General features: G+C 47.7%; 1 protein-coding gene across 1 annotated transcript in view; it reads right to left on the bottom strand.

Moving 5' to 3' along the window:
• EIF4E3 (eukaryotic translation initiation factor 4E family member 3) overlaps positions 1-17791 on the bottom strand; it is an 86023-nt gene that overhangs the window by 30225 nt on the left and 38007 nt on the right. Inside the window, exons 4-6 of the mRNA XM_032648554.1 lie at positions 15897-15964; positions 12443-12613; positions 8600-11993 (exon numbers count right to left, since the gene is read on the bottom strand). Of these exons, the coding sequence (XP_032504445.1) occupies positions 8600-8781 (182 nt within the window). The 5' untranslated portion in view covers positions 8782-11993; positions 12443-12613; positions 15897-15964. The remainder of the gene's footprint in view (positions 1-8599; positions 11994-12442; positions 12614-15896; positions 15965-17791) is intronic.

Here is a 17791-nt window from a genome sequence, read left to right as displayed (position 1 = left end):
GGTCTGCCAGGTAGATGATTAGTGTAAGATGTCAGGGGAACTCTTAATGTTACAAAATCCCCAAGTCCAGCTTTATAGTGCCCCTGTGTGTCTTCAACTTAATCATGGAATTAGAGCAAACGCATCTTAAGATTCTCTATGCAAAACTGGTTAAAACCCCTTTTCATTTGGGGAATTAGGAGAAGGGAGGAAGTTCAATAAGTTGGACCAACTATTCAACTTAAACGGTTTCCAGGCCCGTAACCACCATTTGCATGCAATAATTCAATGTGTTATTTACAAATCATCTTTATCTATTCATTAAAGCAGGTTCCTGAGAATCTTGCCAAGAGAGAACTCATTTAGCTCAATTTGAGTCTGAGATGCTTCAAAGCATTTTTATCCTCTCTCTCATTCAAGAGATACTTACCGTGCTCCCAGTAGGTGAAAAGATCACGCATCGTGTGCTACACGCATGCATCGTTAATTAAACACCTTGAGGTAAAGAACGGTTGCAACCCCACCCTGCAGATAAGCAGACTAGGTCTCCGGGTGGCGCCTTGCCCAAAGGCTCCCGGTTGGCTAATAGGAGAGTTGGTGCTTGAACCAGGGGTCCCTGGCGACCTGGCTCTTTGTCAGGAGCCCGATCACTTCCAGCAGGATGCCCTACCCTGCCTGGTGCTGCAAACACAGCGCGGCACCAAATACATCCTCAGCTCTGCTGCACCTCGCAACCCTCAACCCTGACTTCACAGCGGTCCAAACGTGCCTTCTCCATTAAACCCCAGCTGGGCGCTGCAGGCTAAGCTCGGGGATAAAACTCACGGGGACAGACGCCTTGGTCAGTACCTCAGAAATTACCTTAACCATTCCTTAGCAGACCCCAGCAACACTTACCAGGGACCTGGATTTCTGGAGATGCTTCCTACAAAGGAAAGAAGCCGAAAAGGTTTCCCCAAACCCTGCCCACATCCCTGCCACTTATATTCCATCAACCAGCAGCACTGCCTGGGAGCTTGTTAGAGCTGCAGAGTCTCCAGGCCGCGCCTGACACCTGCTGAATCCCAGGTGATTTGTCTATACATTAAAGTTTGAGGTTTGTTGATTTATATCATGTAAAGCAAATCACCGTAAGAAACGGGAAATAAGAGCTAATGGAATATAGACTGCAGCATCAGAAAAATGTAAAAAAAAAAATCATCATTTTCACAGATGCATTTTTTTCATCACCCAAAGAGATGATTAAGACGGGGTTATCATTAAATGTGAAGGAAAATCCTATAAAGGCACTTAAACATGGGTTTTAGGTGGGGCTCTCTTTTTCTCTGCCAATTAGAAAGCAGGGAGTCCTTGGCTTAATTATCTCCTGTGACACTGGCCCCTAGTTTCCTTATTTGAGAAATTCGGGGGCAGGCCCAGATGACCTCTCAAGTCCTGCCCAGCTCCCATATTTGAGGATATGAAATACGGGAGAACTGTGTCCCATTCACTGTCCACACGCACAGGGAAGCAGTGTTCACTGGGGTGAGGGATGCCAGTGCTTTTCGGGGTTACACAGTCCTTACTCCAAATCCCGTTTCTGTTCTGTGTTAGCTGTGTGACCTCAGGCAAGTTACCTGTCCGCGCCGCAGCTGTCTCATGTGTAAAATGTTGCTGGTACAGCCTACTTCAGTACTGTGAGGATTCTGTGGATAATTATGTACAGCTCCAGTCTAGGGCCCGGTGCACTGAAGTAAACAGCTGTGAACATTAATAGGTTAAAGTGAAAAAAAAAAAGTTTAAAACTTTACATGTGTTACAGGATAGCCAAGTTATGGATAGACATGCCCAGGGCACATGCACACAATAAACGTTTGGTGAAAAAACGAATGATGACTTCACCTTATATGAGAGATCAGTTCATTTCAGCCGAGAGAATAACCTCAACGGGGAAAATTTTAAAGCCGGGGACATGTCTCCTAAAAGCCCGTCGTCTTGTTGAATTTACTAACATCAGGCTCAGCTACCACAGAGAAAATCTGCACAAGCCCAGATGCTTGATGAAGGGGGTGCCTCGCATATCATTCACTCCATTGAAGATGATTTCATTTTAATCACTTTTAAATAGATCTGTGGCTCGTGGCTACACCAGCTTCCTGTCTGAGAAAGGGTCACCTGCAAAAACGGGCCAGGGCCTATTCATGACATTTAATAGTGCATCTATTGAAACTATCTAAATGCTTTATTTTTGCAGGTTTATTTGATTTTGAATTTTTTCCCTTCGCTTGTCTATCGTCACTCCTGGCCTGTGAGCTCCTTGCCGGTAGCAACTGGGACTCTTTTCATTTCGATATCTAATTAATCCTTTAGTACACGGAGGCTGGGTGAAAGAGAAGTGTTAACAGTGTTCCAGAGCTGACAACGGAACTAAGAAGGGCCAGGTCACTGAAGTCTTGCCAGCTGTCTTAGGTTTGGAAATAAGGAAATGGCCTCTGTAATCCTGAAAGCAGGAAAATGTATTTTCGAGAAGCTAGTACCAGGTAAGGACTAGGAAGCTTTCTGAGTGAGGACGTTTAGGACCTTTAGGCCTGTCTGTATGAAGCAGCTACTGACCCACAGTTGGACAGGCTGTGATCCCCTAGGTCAGGGCCTTTCCCTGCCTGAAGTAGCCAGAACGTCATTGCCTCTTACAAAAAATAAAATCCTGGCCATTAAGAGAGCTTGTGGGTTCAGAAAGGCAAGAATGGGGAAAAAGGATAGGAAAAGTCGAAACTCCAGCCACTTTCTCCCTGTCACCTACGGCCTTCCATGCAGCTCCCTGCCCTCACCTAGACCCAGTAGGCCGCTCTGGGATGAACAAGGATGATTTGCGGATCCTCTTTGTCAAGGCTGGTCCCACCCCGCCTCCATGAGACGTGTTCTTATGGAGACACCATTGGAACACACTTGAACGTACTCCACCCTGGAAGGTGGGTCCCTCTAGAATTCAGTACCTGGCCGAACTCTTCACTGATGCCACTGAAGCAGATGGTGTGTGACCTCCTGGGAGGCCCAGGCCCACGTTGTCATCTTTGCACTCTCAGTACCTACAACAGCGACTGGCAACTAATATGTTCCGTTAATCTCATCAACAGGCAGTGCAGCAGCTGTGAAGTTTTAGCACCTGAGGCATTTGTTCCAAATGCACATTCTACCCGAGGTCTGACGGAGCAGGTCTGGAGCAGGGAGAGGAGCCTGTATTTTTTAACGCTGACTGGGCGGAGCTAAGTCCTGATGGGGTGGGGTCGGTGGGCCATGTAGTGAGGGCCCACCTTTGCGATTCAAAACACGAGAGCACAAATACTCACTAGGTACCTCCTCTGCACACCAAGGCGCACTCCGGGAGCAGACGCGAGGCAGTTACGTGTCTCGTGGTCATGAGCGAGGGAGGAGGAATTAACGATCCTTAATACAAATACAGGCTATAAAAATGCGGTAGGACCACAAAGGAGGTGGGCTTAATCATGCCTGGGCCAAGCGCTTTGAAGGACAATTATAGAGGTGGCAACTCAAGAAGGCCTCGAAGGATGTGTGGCAGCTTTTTAGGTAGACGAAGGGGAGGAGGGCAACCCGAGCAGAAGGAACTTCACGAGACAAATCTCAGAGGCTGGCAAGTCCATGGTTTATCCAACAGAAGGGCCAGGCGTTTGCTGTTGTTACCAGAGAGAATGGGCCGACTGAGCGGTATGATGGAGTTGGGGAGACACAGGTGATGAAGCTGAAAAGGAGGTGGGTTTCACATTAAAAAGAGCAATACAGAAGTTTCTACCACAAAAGTCAGTCAGAGCTGCTGGTAAAGGTAGGGGTGCAGACCCACAATTCCACCTGGCTGGAGCACATAACCCCACGACAGAGGCACCCTTAGGTGGTGAGAGACAGAGTCAAAATCCACTGCCGTGGCGGAGGAGAGGGGCAGGGGAGTTTTGGAACTTCGAGACCAGGCGTAGTTTAGAAGGCTAAGCTGTGAGCCCAGGTCAGGGAGGCTTGGGGAGAGACAAGCTTGGGAGCAGGACGCTAGAGAGTGTGACGGGGGCTGGAGGGGCCCAGGATGTGCAGAGGGAGGGACACGGAGAGGACGGGACGGCTTAGCCTTGGAGCAACGTCAAGTACAGAGCTGGACGGGGAAGGGTACGTGAGACAGAAGGGGATTCCAGGTAGGATGGTGGTGGTGTTGACCGTAACAGGGTAGGTCATGTGTGTCCAGAACTCAGGAGAGAGGTCAGGGCTAGGATGCAGATTTGCAACTGATAATTAGAGTAAAATCAGCCGCCGCAGGAGAAGGGAAAGTCACTGTGGCTAGAATTCAAGAGCCCTCTAAATATTTAGTGTGGGCTGAGCTGGCCTAGGCTCTGATCTAGGAGCTGAGGACAGAGTGGTGGGGAAAAGAACCCTGGGACGTGTACATTCTGGTGAGAGAAGACAGACGAACAGTGCTAACCCTACAGAGACAACAAAGCAGGAGCAGGGCCTCGGGGAATGTGTCAGGAGATGCAGGTCATTTTCTATCAATGGTCAGGGAAGGTCTCGCTGAGACGATGTCATTCGAGCAGAGACTGGAAGTAAGGGAAGCTTAGACCTAGCAGATGATTGAGGGAAGAGCATCCCAGGAGGAAGGACCCCCAGTGGCAAAGGCCCATGCTTAGGATGATGGAGAAAGAGGGGTCCAGCAAGCCAGAAGGGCATGTGCAGTAGGGAGAGTGGCAGAGAGACAGCAGGAGAAAGGTGTACCAGGCAGGGGCAGGACTTACTGCAGAGTCTCACGGGCCACGATAAGCACTCTGGCTTTTGCTTGCAGAGGGCCCTGGAGCAGAGAAGTGACACGTTTGAACTGTGGTATTTAAAGGGACCGCTCTGGCTGCTGTGATGGGAATGAACTGTATGGGGCAAGAGCAGAAGCAGGGAGAGCAGTTAGGATGCTCTTGCCTTCATCCAGGTGACAGATGTGGTGTGGTCCAGGGTCTGGGATGCAGGTGGTGAGAATACATTGGATGCTAGATGCATTTTGAGCATAGAATCAATAGCATTTGTTGTTAACGGATGTAGCAGGAGGAAGAAGGATGGGGAAGGGGATAGAAAAGAGGGGGAGGTAAGGAGGAAGAGGAAGAGAATCACAGATGACTCCAAGATTTGGGCGGGGGGGCGATGAACAACTGGAAGGATGGGGTGGTTGTAAACTGCTCTGGTCTGAGATGACACAGACGAAGGAGACAAGGTGGGGACGGCAGCCGAGGAAGTGGTTTGGCACGTGTTGAGTAAGGATGTGTATTAGACACCCACATGGAGACGGAGAGGAGGATCTGGATGCATGAGTGTAAGGTTTTGGGAATCACCAGTGTACAGACGCAGCTGAAAGCCTTGTGACTGGATGAGATCACTGGTGTGGATGGGAACAAGAGAAGAGGCCTGAGCACTGAGCCCATGCATAAAACTTAAGAGGACAGGGGAGGGTCATCATGAGATGAAAACAAAGCAGTCAGAGGCACACAAACAAGAGTGGCCTCCAAGAATCAAGACAGGTCCGAGTTTTACATAGCCAGAAAAGGGGAGGAAAACTCTTCATCCTACACCCCCAGCCAAAATTATCCCCCAAATGTTTGAATCCTTAGCCATAAAGTCTAATTAAAAAACAAAACAAATAAAGACTTACTGGAGTTTACTACTGAAACTGCAAATAACTCTACTGGGGGGACTCTCAAATTCATCCATGATGGGAATAAATTAGGATGCTGGCTTCCTCACACTGAATTCAGACAAGTTGCTCTGGGGAAGCACTGATGGGCGAACGGGTGGTAATCAGGGGGCACTGGATAATAATTTTAGTGGTTAGCATTTACTGTACACGTATTCTATGCTAGGACACTTGTTGGTATTTTACATTCATACTGCTCATGTAGCCCTCAGAATATCCTATGATTATTTATTCCCATTTCACAAACCATGCAAGTGAGGCCTAGTGAGGCTAGAACATTTTGTTCACCGTCACAGAGTAGGCTGGAAGGTAGGACAGGCCAAGAGGTAGGTGCCAAAGACTTTCAAGTAGCAGGAGACCTTTGGATGGTGTGGTTCTCAAGACTGACGTCATAGGCGGCAGACATCAGCTACCTGAGGTGAAGGCTGCCCTTGGAGGGCTCTCCTGAGAGCCTTACCACCCTCTCTACAATCTTGTTTCTCTGGGGGGGGGGGGGGGTGGGGAAGATACAAGGGAACCTCTAGAACACAATATGTTCACAACTCCGAGGGAAAGAGGGGCACCCTGCACCTCCAGAGAAGTGGAGAAAGTTCAATAGTAGCTATGGGATGACGGATCAGGCAAAATGAATTCATATGTGCAATGCTGGAACTAAATATTATTTCTAAATTAATACAGCCACTTCTGTTGAAGATTTGGACATGGTGGCAGTAACATGTTTCATTTGATTACTGGCTTTCAGAGAACAAAAATGTGCAAACACACAGTAGGAAGGCTATAGTCTGTCTTCACTGGAGTTACCGTGGTTTTAACTTAAAAGATATTAGATATTCTTTAAAAGTTGTGTTAAGCTATAAAGATATACTTACAACACAGGGAATAGAGTCAAGATTTTATAATAACTATAAATGGAGTATAACCTTTAAAAGTTATGAATCACTATATTGTACACTGTGTAACTTACATAATATCGTACATCAACTATGCTTCCAAAAAAAAACATACCCGATATTCTTTAAAAGTTGTGTTGCTATATAGTATTAGTATCTTAGACCATTCTTAAAAATGTTGTGCCTGTAAGGAGACTAATTTTTGACCTGTTTAAACACACTCTGTTGATACTGTTTCCAGCAGCCCACCAGTATCCAATGGTCCAGAGGTCCAGATTTAACACCTTGAAAACAGATACCAGGTAATAGCAATTACAACACACCTTTGAAAACAAAGACACACATGATTTCATTCTGCTACAATTTGCCAAAACCATTCTTGTTTTGACAGTAAAACGCTCTTAGCATCTCATAACTAAAGTGAAAATATTAAAAATAAAAAAACCCCAACAGACTCACTGTATCTTACCCACTCCCCAACTTCTCTGTGTCCCCAGAAAAGACAATGACTCCAAGTGTCAGTTCTTGTAGATGGGTGCTAATTCCAACAGGAAGAAAGGAATGAGCTTGTCTCCCTAAGAAAAGATGAATATCGCTTTTTAAAATTCTTGCAGGTATTTTACGCAAGGCTTTTAAAAACCAGATTTGCGGTTTTCCCTGGTGGCGCAGTGGTTGAGAGTCCGCCTGCTGATGCAGGGAACACAGGTTCGTGCCCCGAGTCCAGGAGGATCCCACATGCCGCGGAGCGGCTGGGCCCGTGCGCCAGGGCCGCTGAGCCTGTGCGTCCGGAGTCTGTGCTCCGCAACGGAAGAGGCCACAACAGTGAGAAGCCCGTGTAAGGCAAAAAAAAAAAAAACAACCAAAAAACCAAAACCAAAACAAACTAACAAACAAAAAACAGATTTGCGTCTACTGAGTAAATTTCACAGCAAACGGACACTCCCATGCCTCCCTAACAATTAACCATTGAGATACAGTGTCATCAAAACTTCCATAAGCTCTTGGGACAACCCTGAAGTGTCATCCTTGGGCACCGGCTGGGTGACAGATACTACGACGGGACTTTGCAATTCATCCATTTATTCATCGGTCAAAAATTTCTTGCGCTCCTACTAGGTGCCAGACACAAGTTCCTGCTCACTGGCCCGTAACAGAGGGGGAAATGTTGAGGGATTGAGACAGATGGAAAAATAAACAGTTTCCTACACAGCACAACTCAGTAGCATTATGAACTTTATGAAGAAAAACAGGGAGGACATGAGTGAAGGGAGGGAGGAGGGGTGCTAACTTAGATGCGGCAGTCATGTAGGCATTTCTGAGAAGGTACCTGAGCTGTCCCCTGAGAAAGCTATAATTGTCCCCACTTTACCAACAAGGTGAGGCAGGGCTCACCACTGAATCCCCAGCGCCTAGCAGGCGTGTGGGTCCACAGTAAGTGCTCAAGAAATAGCTGCCCAGTGGATGAGAAAGATTTCAAAGGCTGCATCGGTGGACGGGGGTAGGCGCCCGCTGTGCCATAGTAATACCACCTCCGCACACTTCCCAGGGGGCTGGTCGACTTTCCCGAGCGCTGTCACGGCGAGGGTCGTGTCCCGAGTTCCCCAAGAGCCCCGTGAGGGGTGACCAGGACAGCATCACTCGCCTCACTTTACAGCGAGGACCGATCACCCACGCCAGGCCCAGCATCTCCCACTGCCCAGCCGGGATACCCGCCCGCCGGCGTTTCTTCTACGGCAGGAAAGAAAGAGGAAAAGTGCTGCCGAAACTTTGGCGACTGCGTGTTTTCTCTCCCGGCCGTGAGGCGAGGCCGCCCGACAGCCGCTCGCGTCGGCCCAAAACCCTCGGCTTCCGAGCCGGCTCTGCGCGAGCTCGCGCGGCGGGGCCGGCGCCCGGGGCCCGGGGCTGGGGGCCGGGCCGCCCGAGCTCACCCGGCGCGGGGCGGGGGAGGTGGGCCCCGAGACAAAGCGACGGCGCAGGCCCGGCGGGCGCACGGCGGCGGTGGCGAGCCCCGCGACCCACTCACCTGTCGAGCCAGAAGGTCCAGGGCGAGTGCAGCGGGACCCCACCCGGCTCGGGCCGCAGCTCCGAGAGCTGCTGCAGGCCCAGCGGCGGCGCGGTGGCGGCGGCGGCGGCGGCGGCGGCGGCGCGGGGCCCCGGTGGTGCCCGGGCCCCGGAGGGGGGCGCGGCGGCCGGGGGCAACGCCATTTTCTCCGCCCCGCCTGCGAGACCGGCGGACGCACGGACCGCGGGGCGAGCAGCGGCTGAGTCACCCAGGCTCCCGCCCGCCCCGCCGCGGCCGCCCCGCCCCGCCCCGCGCGCGCCCCGCCCCGGCCCGGCCCTTCGCCCGCCCGGCCTTGGAGCCGCGCCGCCGGGCCGCCCGGGGCCGCCGAACAAAAGCACTGCCCACGCGAGTGGGGGGCCGATTCGGCGCAGGCACCGACCCAGCGTGCGGGGACTGACGGACTCGCGGGTCTGGGGGAGGGCAGAGCAGCGGCGGGGACGGATTCCAGGCTACAGGGGTGGGAGGAACAGAGGAAGGGTCAAGCGGTGGGTTCTGCAGCCAGACAGGCGGTGAGCAAGTCGTATGGGTGGGCTACAGAAAGATGGAGGGATGGAGGGATGGAGGGATGGATGGTCCAGTGGATGGAGTCTCAGACCCACATGGTGGGAGGGGAGGAGGGGTGGACAGACATACCAGCAGTCTGAAGGATGGGTGGGAAAGCTGGCAGATGGTAGGAGGAGGGGTGGAGGGATGGAAGGGCAGATGGAAGCACAGTTGGATGTGAGAGACAGATGCCCGGGGAACCGCTGGCCAAATGAATAGAGACTGGAGTGCCCAAGAGTGCAGAAAGAAAGGGTCAGACAGACAGAACTAGGACCACTGACCGGGGGATGAAGTTGTTACAGGTCAGTTTTGCATGTTTCCTAACTCAGCTGATTTGAAGGGGCCACCAGGTGCCCAGAGTGTGACCAACTTTAAATGAGGGTGCCCAAAATCAGCCCAAGGTCTCCACACTTGCCCCAAAGCACCCACAAGGAAGGAGGAGGAAACTGAGCACCAGGAACCCAGCCCTCCGCTTTCTGCACCTTTGAATACGGAGGAAGCCCCTATGGCCATTAAGATTCCTGAGCCTCCTAGCACCGCCCCTTGGCAAGTGTCTATCGTTCTCTCTTTCAAAAGAAAAGGAGACGCATGAGGGCATGTGAACACACATGTCATAACTGGCGTGGACATGGACACCCTCCTTAAGCTTGAATTTCTGGATAGTGCCTCTCTGGCCTTTACCAGCTGTGGATGTAGAGTTCTGTCTCCTCAAAGATTTTCTCCGTGGCCTAGCATACACTCCGCTCTTAACCTGAGCAACTCTGGGATGGACTAGAAGAGGAGCTACAAAACTAGATGGGTTCGGGGGTTTCACAGGCATTGTAAACACCTGTTATGAGTCCCAGGGTAGGTGCCTTCCCTAAAAGGTATTCAAGTTCTGATAAAATGACCACAATGAAAACAAAACCGCTGCTTTCCTATCCCTGCTTCGAACGTAATTTTTATACAACGTATGATGCTGGAAGCAGTGACATATTTAAAAGCCCTTCCACCTCTGAGATACAAGGGGTGCTTTCGGTTAGATGCATTTTTGGGGTTGGTTAATTTCTCCTTTTATTTTTTCCAGAAAATGCATATATGGCAGTGTTTAAGCTATTCTGAGCACTTTATCCTTATTAACTCATTTAATCCTCACAAAATCCAATGAGGAAGATACTATTATTAGCATATTTAATAGATGAGAAGTGGAGAAGTTAAATTAACCCCAAGGTTACCCAGTTAGTGAGAGAGCCAGGATTGGAACATACGTATTCAGGCTCCAGAGTCTAGGCTTCTAACTGCCAGTCTCTACTGCCTCTCTAGCTGGAAAACTAACAGGTCCACATAGTAAAAATAAGAAAATGAATAATAAGTCTCCTTCCCTCCCAAGGCTATCAGTCTTCTTGCCCAGAGGAAACCACTGTTAACAGTTTCCTTCCGGAAAAATGCAAGTATGCCTGTAAAGGCATATATCTACAAATATAAATTGTATACCTACTACCTGTATCTTTTATAAAGAAATAGAAGCATTTTATACCACTGCCGCCCCTCCTTATCTTAATTGACATTATATATTTGAAGACTTTCATATCAAAACATATAAATCTACTTCTTTTTAAGGACTGCAAAGGAATCCATTCTAAAGAAGTAATGTAATTTAATTCACTAGCCCTCAAGATTTATTTGGTTTGCAGTCATTTTCTTTGTTAAATAATGCTACCATAAGCATTTTTATATTTAATGTCTTTCCTCAACTGCACAAGTTTATTTCAGAATAAGTTTGGAGAAGAAGGATTTTTGCCTGTGTCTAAAATTGCTAAATTACATTGCTAAATTACCATGCAAATGGTTACATGCATTTATATATAATTGATTTATAAATAATGGCTGATTCTGAAATTTTATATTCACTTAATGACATCTTTAATCTTTATATAAAATTCCAAAGCATTGGTAGAAAGGGAGTTTTTCCTTTCTATTGATTAGAACTAGTCAAACTGTCAAGTTTAGCTTCTCCCTTATGTTCTGTGACAATACTCTCAGCAAGAAAGGAATATTTTAACAGTTTTATCTGCAGTTTCTAAAAGAGAGTATGCACCACATGACAAATCACTTGCAGAATTTAGAACTAGGAACAGTCAGGCAATTTGTCTTTATTGAATATCAATTATGTACCTCCCTCTCTTTTTGCTTTGGCTTCCAGGATGCTCAAAATCACATCTGCTGTTCCATCACAACATCAATATTAACCAATGAAAAAGCATCACATATTCCTATTTTATGTTAATGATCCAGTTGCACGTGTGCATCTTATACCGTGAACCCCTCAAATCTATTTTGGAAGCAGGTGATATACAAAAAATATAAAACTTAAATCACCTTAAGATTAATAAAAGAAGTCAGGCAACATGACTAAGGTGAGAAGCAAGGAGGGAACAATGGGCATTACTTTCGTTCCCTTCCTGTCTGAAATGTGTAAGAGACTTAACTCTTGTTATCACTCTTCAGAATCACCCTTAGAAGAAGATAATAAATGAGGAAAATTCCCCTCATCTTTCCCACTTTGCAACTGGGCAGCAGGAATTCCAATGATTTCAGGGTAGAAAGGGAACTTGGAGATTACCTACGCACACCCATCATATTACAAATGGAGAAACTGAGGCCCAGAGAGGTGAGATGACTTACCCGAGGCCACAGCTCTAGGAAATAACACAGGCAGGACTAGAACGTGGGTAGCTTGAGATCCAGGCCAATGTGCTCTCCCACTGCATAACACGCAACTCAGACAGCTTGGGGCGGCAGGAGGGAGGAAGAGAAGGTGACCCCACAGCCCCTAGCAATGAAAGCAACAAAAAAGACTTGAGGCACTCATAAATAATTAAGCAGTGAGCTGCAGCAGCTACTCCCCTCCCTTCCAGCATCCAGTCACCAAGGCAACTTGGGCAGGGTGCCTGCCGGTTGCCTAGTAACAGTGTGGTCTGCTCCCCTGACATGCTCCCTAGGCATCAAAAAGGATTTGAGAGCCGGGAAGAGCCTTAGACAGGGACCACTACTCCAACACCTTCATTTTCCAAATGGGTAAATGGAGGCCCAGAGAAGCCCAGTAACCTGCCCAAGGTCACACAGCTACTCAGAGGCACTGCCAGTCTCCATTTCTAGTTGCTTTCCATTGCACTATGGCTGCCTCAGGGACACTGCAGATGGAGGAGAGGAGATCTCTCCACAGTCCCTAGAAGAACAAGAAAGTAAGATGGAGAGAGCAAGCAAGCAAGAGACGGAGACCTTCAGCTTTCATATGCAATTAACAGGAGCTGGTAATCCCATCGGCCAGACTTTCATCATCACCATGGCAACATGGGTGAGGTGGGTACTGGTTGCCTAGTAACAAGTGGTCCTCTGTCTTCCACTCACATCCGGCTCCCTGGGAGTCACAGGAACAGTAGAATGTTGGAGCTGGAAGGGAAGGCAGGGATCCGAACTCAGTCTCCTCCTTTGACTGAGGTTCAGGGCCACTGTACAAGGTGACACAGCCACAGAGCTAGCTAGTGACAGGGACTCGTTGGACAGCCAGCCTTTCCTGAATTCACTCCGTTTACTGCTGTCACAGCACTGTGGAAAGGGAAGCTTCACTCAGTAAAGACAAAACGTGGCAGGGGAATGGCAAGTGGTCCCCAGGAGGTATTTCTACCGCTCGTCTGAACGGTGGCAATTCTGCACACGAGGCCTGGCACACAAGGGGCACTCCGCACAGTATGAAACACAGGGTCTCTAAAGTCAGAACATCTGAGTCAAAAGCCAGTTCTCCCCAAACCTGGAAAGCTTCTTATCCCTCTGCACCTCTGTCTCCACATCTAAGAAATGGGTATCCTGATAGTCCCTACCTCTCGAGATGTCATTAGGATTAAATGAGAAAACGTACACATCAAGTGCCTGGTATACAGTAAAGATGCAGTAAATATTAAGCAGTCATTTATTCCACTTTCAGTAAATATCTGTGGCATGTCTGCTATGTAAATGCCACTGTTCTAGGGTCTTGAGATTCATTAGCGAGCAATACAGACAAAAGAAATCCCTATTTCAGGAAGCACACTTAGCAGTGGAATGAATATTTGATACACACACACACAATACATATATCTATTTAAGTGTTTGTTGAATGGGTGGAGAAACTCATTGGCAATATGCTATGTTTATGTTACTGGGCTCCTTCTCTAAGACTGAAAAGTTTCCTGTTTACAGGGTGTGATGCTATAAATATGCAGGCCTGTCTTGTATGTGGAAACTCCCGACGTTTTCCTTTCTTTTAAAAGCTCGGAGGAAAAAGGAAGGCAGTGGCCACTAGATGGCAGACCTGTCTCCCCAGATACTGGGCCTGGAGGCACAGGCCAGAGGCACAGACCCTGACAGACACTTCCAGCAAAGGCAAGGGCTGCGGTTGGTCCGTCCCAGGGCAAGGCTAGGACGGGTGGGGGAGACTAGAAACGCCTCTGGGACACTGGGGGTGTAAGGGGAGACTGTAGTGTGGTGTGAGAGTGATTGCTTTAGTGAGACTGAATCCTGCCTTCACCAAGACCTTGCCCCAGGTAAGCTGTGTGACCCGGGGAAGTTTTATTCACCTTGCTGAGCTCCAGATTTCTCCTGTGGAACTAAGAGGTAAATAACAAGAGCTCCCTCTTGTTGCTGCTTTGAGGCATGCATGAGAAAACACGTCTAAGGCACCCTGCAAGCTGCACATGGAAAAAGCTCAAGCAATGTTACAGAATCTAAAAGACCCCTGAAGGTCTGGTTCAGGGTTGCAAGTGGAAAAGAGAGGGCAAAGGGAAAGAGCACTTATTAAAGCCCTTGTGATGAGGAGACGGCGGTCCTCCCAGTCACTGGGCTTGGAAATTGTGGCACTGAGGTTCGGTTGTCCCACCTTCCACCTCCCTGAGTCCTTGTCCTGTCTTCCCGCCCTTGCACTGGTCTTCCTCTTTATTCCCAGGGGTGGCACCCGCCCTCGGACCTCACCTGCTGAGGTCCAGCCAAGCACACTAGTCTCCCTGCTTCCGGCACCAGCCTCCCTCCAACCCGCTGTGGGACAGCAGCCTGAGCAATTGTCCCCAAACACCCATTTGACCATGTCTGAAGTTTTCCACTGGCTTCTTACAGCTCTTGGGAGAAAGCTCAGACTTTCCGGTGGCCACCAGGGCTCACCTCAGCATCTTCTGGATCCTTCCTGCCTTTCCAAGTCTGTGGCAGCGTTGAGGCATCGGCCCCTGTTGGTTCCTCTCCTGAACCTCCAGCCCCTCTGTTCTGCACAGCTGTCCCTTCTCCCACGCAGGCCTTCCGGGCAGCCTCTTCCCCAGCCTCCCGCTCTACAGCAAGTCGCCTCCACCCCTGATCATTTCCTTCCCAGCACGTGTCCCAGCCGCACTGACCTAGCGTATCCCACACCAGAGCATCCGGTCCCAGAGGGCCAGGCCCCTGTTCTGCTCTGCTGTGTGCCCACGGCCAGCCATATGTATGACACATCACCAGGAGCTGTTCAGTAAATGAACTGGGTATACAACAGCTACTGCTTGAAAGGAACAGTCTGTGCATTCGTCTCCCAGTTTCTAGACTTTCTCCCCGGTCAGTGTATCCTTTCTGGGGATAGCACATTAGTTTTCCTAAAAAGCAACTCCTACTGTTGGGCATTTAAATTGTTGCCAAGGTTTGTGTCCACTATGTGCCCTCCCCTCCCTGCAATAAATATACTCTGCAAACCACTGACTCCTTATCGAAGACTAGTTATTAATGCTCCCCCAGGCCCATCGATCAGCCAGAGAGGTGAGGATGACTCAGATGAGAAACGGGACCTGAAGAGGAAGGCCAGCAGGCTTCCACATGGTCTTTGGAAGTTTTTAAAGGAGAGGAAAAGATGGACAGTAGAGAGGCAAGGTGAGCTGCCCACACTTAACAGCTGGGTGATTTTGGAAAACTGAGTCAAGCTCTCTGCATCTCCTTTTTTCTCACTTGAACAGTGAGTGCCCTGCTAGTCCCTGCCTCGCGGTGCTGTCTGGAGGCGAGGCTCTGCATGAGCCCTTAAAATGCCCCGCGAGTGCTGGGCGCTGTTTCCTGATGACCGTTCCTGGCGGGGAGAGCCGCACACCTCCTGTGCTTGTTTGACCACAGGTGTTCTCCTTTGCACTCTGGAGAGTTAAAGAAGAATGTGTAGAGCAACCGACTGTCCTGGTCTGCCTGGGACTGGGGCACGGGAAGTCCTGGAAAACCCCTCCTCGGTCCTCGGCAAACCGGGGCGGTTGGTCTTGCTAGGAGCACGTCTACGGAGTATGGGCTGTTGCACGTGGCTTGCCACGTCCATCATGGAGGCCTCCAGTCCCCACAGCGGCTGAAAATTGCTGGTATGGTGGGAGTGTATTGCTGGTAGAGTGACCAGCAACCAGCTGGTCACTTCTTCACGGCTAAGAAGCTCACTGCTTTATGGATAAGATTTCGTTTTGAGCTGTCAATTATGGCTCAGATATCACCAAGGGGAGCATTCTGCAAGCCAGTATTCCGAGGAAGGGCATCGTGCTTTCTACAGCTTTATGTTTAATCTTAAATAATCACATCATTCTATGGCTTAAGAAATCCTGATATAGAAAATATCAACTTGCTCAGCAAACGATTAGGAGGTGATGAGCCATGTTACGCAATGACCACCTGTACCTTATTTTCCATATTAGCCTAAGTTCCTTGAGGGTGGGAAGCCTACCTTTGTGGTCTCCACAGAACAGGTGGCTCGTGTAGCGTATACTCAATAAATATTGAGATGATGAATCCCTGTGTGATTAAAACATTCATGAAATGTTTTATAAGTCATTTACTTATTAAGAGCTGAGTAGTCTAAAATTTGAGAAGCTATTATCAACTGATGGGCGATTAGAAAAGGAAAATAAGCAATTTTTGAAATGAAACCACATTACTTGTTTTCTAAAAAAAAAAACCCCAAAACCTGTAATCGCATAAAATTCTTAGAACAATAACTACCGTGTGCAAAGTGCTACATTAGGAATCACGAAGATGCTTTCAAACAGCATTTTAGGCCAATGAAACCTCGCACAGTCACTTAATCTCTTACCATCAGCAGGAACTGCATGCTCCCAATAAAGAAAGATATTGTCATTTTTTTACTTCTTTCCTGTTGATTTTCATTTGCTACATATTCTGTAGATAATGTTAATTTGCACGTTATGGTATGTCTTTAACAGTTTCTTGGTTTTTATGGTAAGATGGTGTCTTTTTCTGGGAAGTGAAGGATATGCACATATTATTTACACAAAGTGTGTTACAAAATGTGGTCCCTAGTGGGAGTTATGAGCAACCTGGTAGCCCACAGATCACCTTGCATGTGTCATAAATATTTACTATGTTGACAATGATCTTGGAGATAATTAAGAATCATTTTTGTCCTTTCAAAACCTTCTAGATCCCTCAGAACTAAACTCTGAACTATCCTAACTTTGAGATGATTCTCTATCATTCCTAAAATACCCGAGGGTCATCTTTTATATTGTATGAAACATAATCTTGTCAATAAAATACAGTATCATTTCTTTCATATGTTGCAAAAGCATAGTCAATGATGCAAATAATCTCCTATCTTTCATTCTGAGGGAAAACCATTAATAAGACCATACTCTTTGCAAGAATCGAAATTTAGCAGTAAGAGGGCACAAACCGTCCATAAAGGCAAGACATATATTAGCAGTAAGGAAACAAGCCTAATGAGTATAATGTCCAGATGGAAATGAAGAACTGAATCATTCTCTGTCCAATCAAAGAGTATCTTAATAAGTTGTTGCATCACCTCTGTTGATTTAATTTAACTGGAAGATAGGAGAAAATGATTATGACCTGCAAAAATATCTTCATTTCCCATGCTCATTAGCATTTGCCCTGTGACTCCCCTCCTTTTACTCTGAAGGTGAAGTTACCTCCAAAATGGTCTTTTGGTTTCTTTCCCTCAGAAGCAGCCCATGTCAAAAAAAAAAAAAAAATAGCCCCAAACTGGAATGAAATTATTGGAATTAAAAGAAATGGAACCCCAGTGTAAACACTTCTTTTGCAGGCAAGCTGGTAAGTACAAGTTGTCATGGAAACAGGATGTATTCAAATTATACTAGGAATGACGTTCTTCATCTAACTAGGTGTTCATCTCCTCTAAATGGGGAGAAATTGTTGTAGCTGAAATCCATTATATTTCTTTCAAATATGCATTAAAAACAATCATTCCCTTTATTTTATATAGAACTACAAAGACACAGAGCCTCACTCTCATAAAAGGGAGAATTAAAATTACTTGCAAAAGAACTGGGGCATAAATAAAAGGCATAAAATGAAAGTGAATCCCATGATATACATCTACTGACGCACAGTGAAGGGGTGAAGGATGGAAATCAGACAATATAATACCACGTTCATTAACAATAGGACATATTTTTCTTCTACAGCATTAGTGACTATGTTTTACAGAATGATCTAGGCCAGTTCTCTGGAAGTTGGGGTGATTTGTTAACAGGTGTACTGTCACTGCTGCTGATTACAGCACAGGCCCTTGTTAATTGACATGCATGTAAGAAAGACACAGAAGAAAGGCAAGGCTGTGAT

This window comes from Phocoena sinus, chromosome 11, assembly GCF_008692025.1.
Source record: "Phocoena sinus isolate mPhoSin1 chromosome 11, mPhoSin1.pri, whole genome shotgun sequence".
NCBI lineage: Eukaryota > Metazoa > Chordata > Mammalia > Artiodactyla > Phocoenidae > Phocoena > Phocoena sinus.
This window is presented reverse-complemented; position numbering and strand designations above follow the sequence as displayed.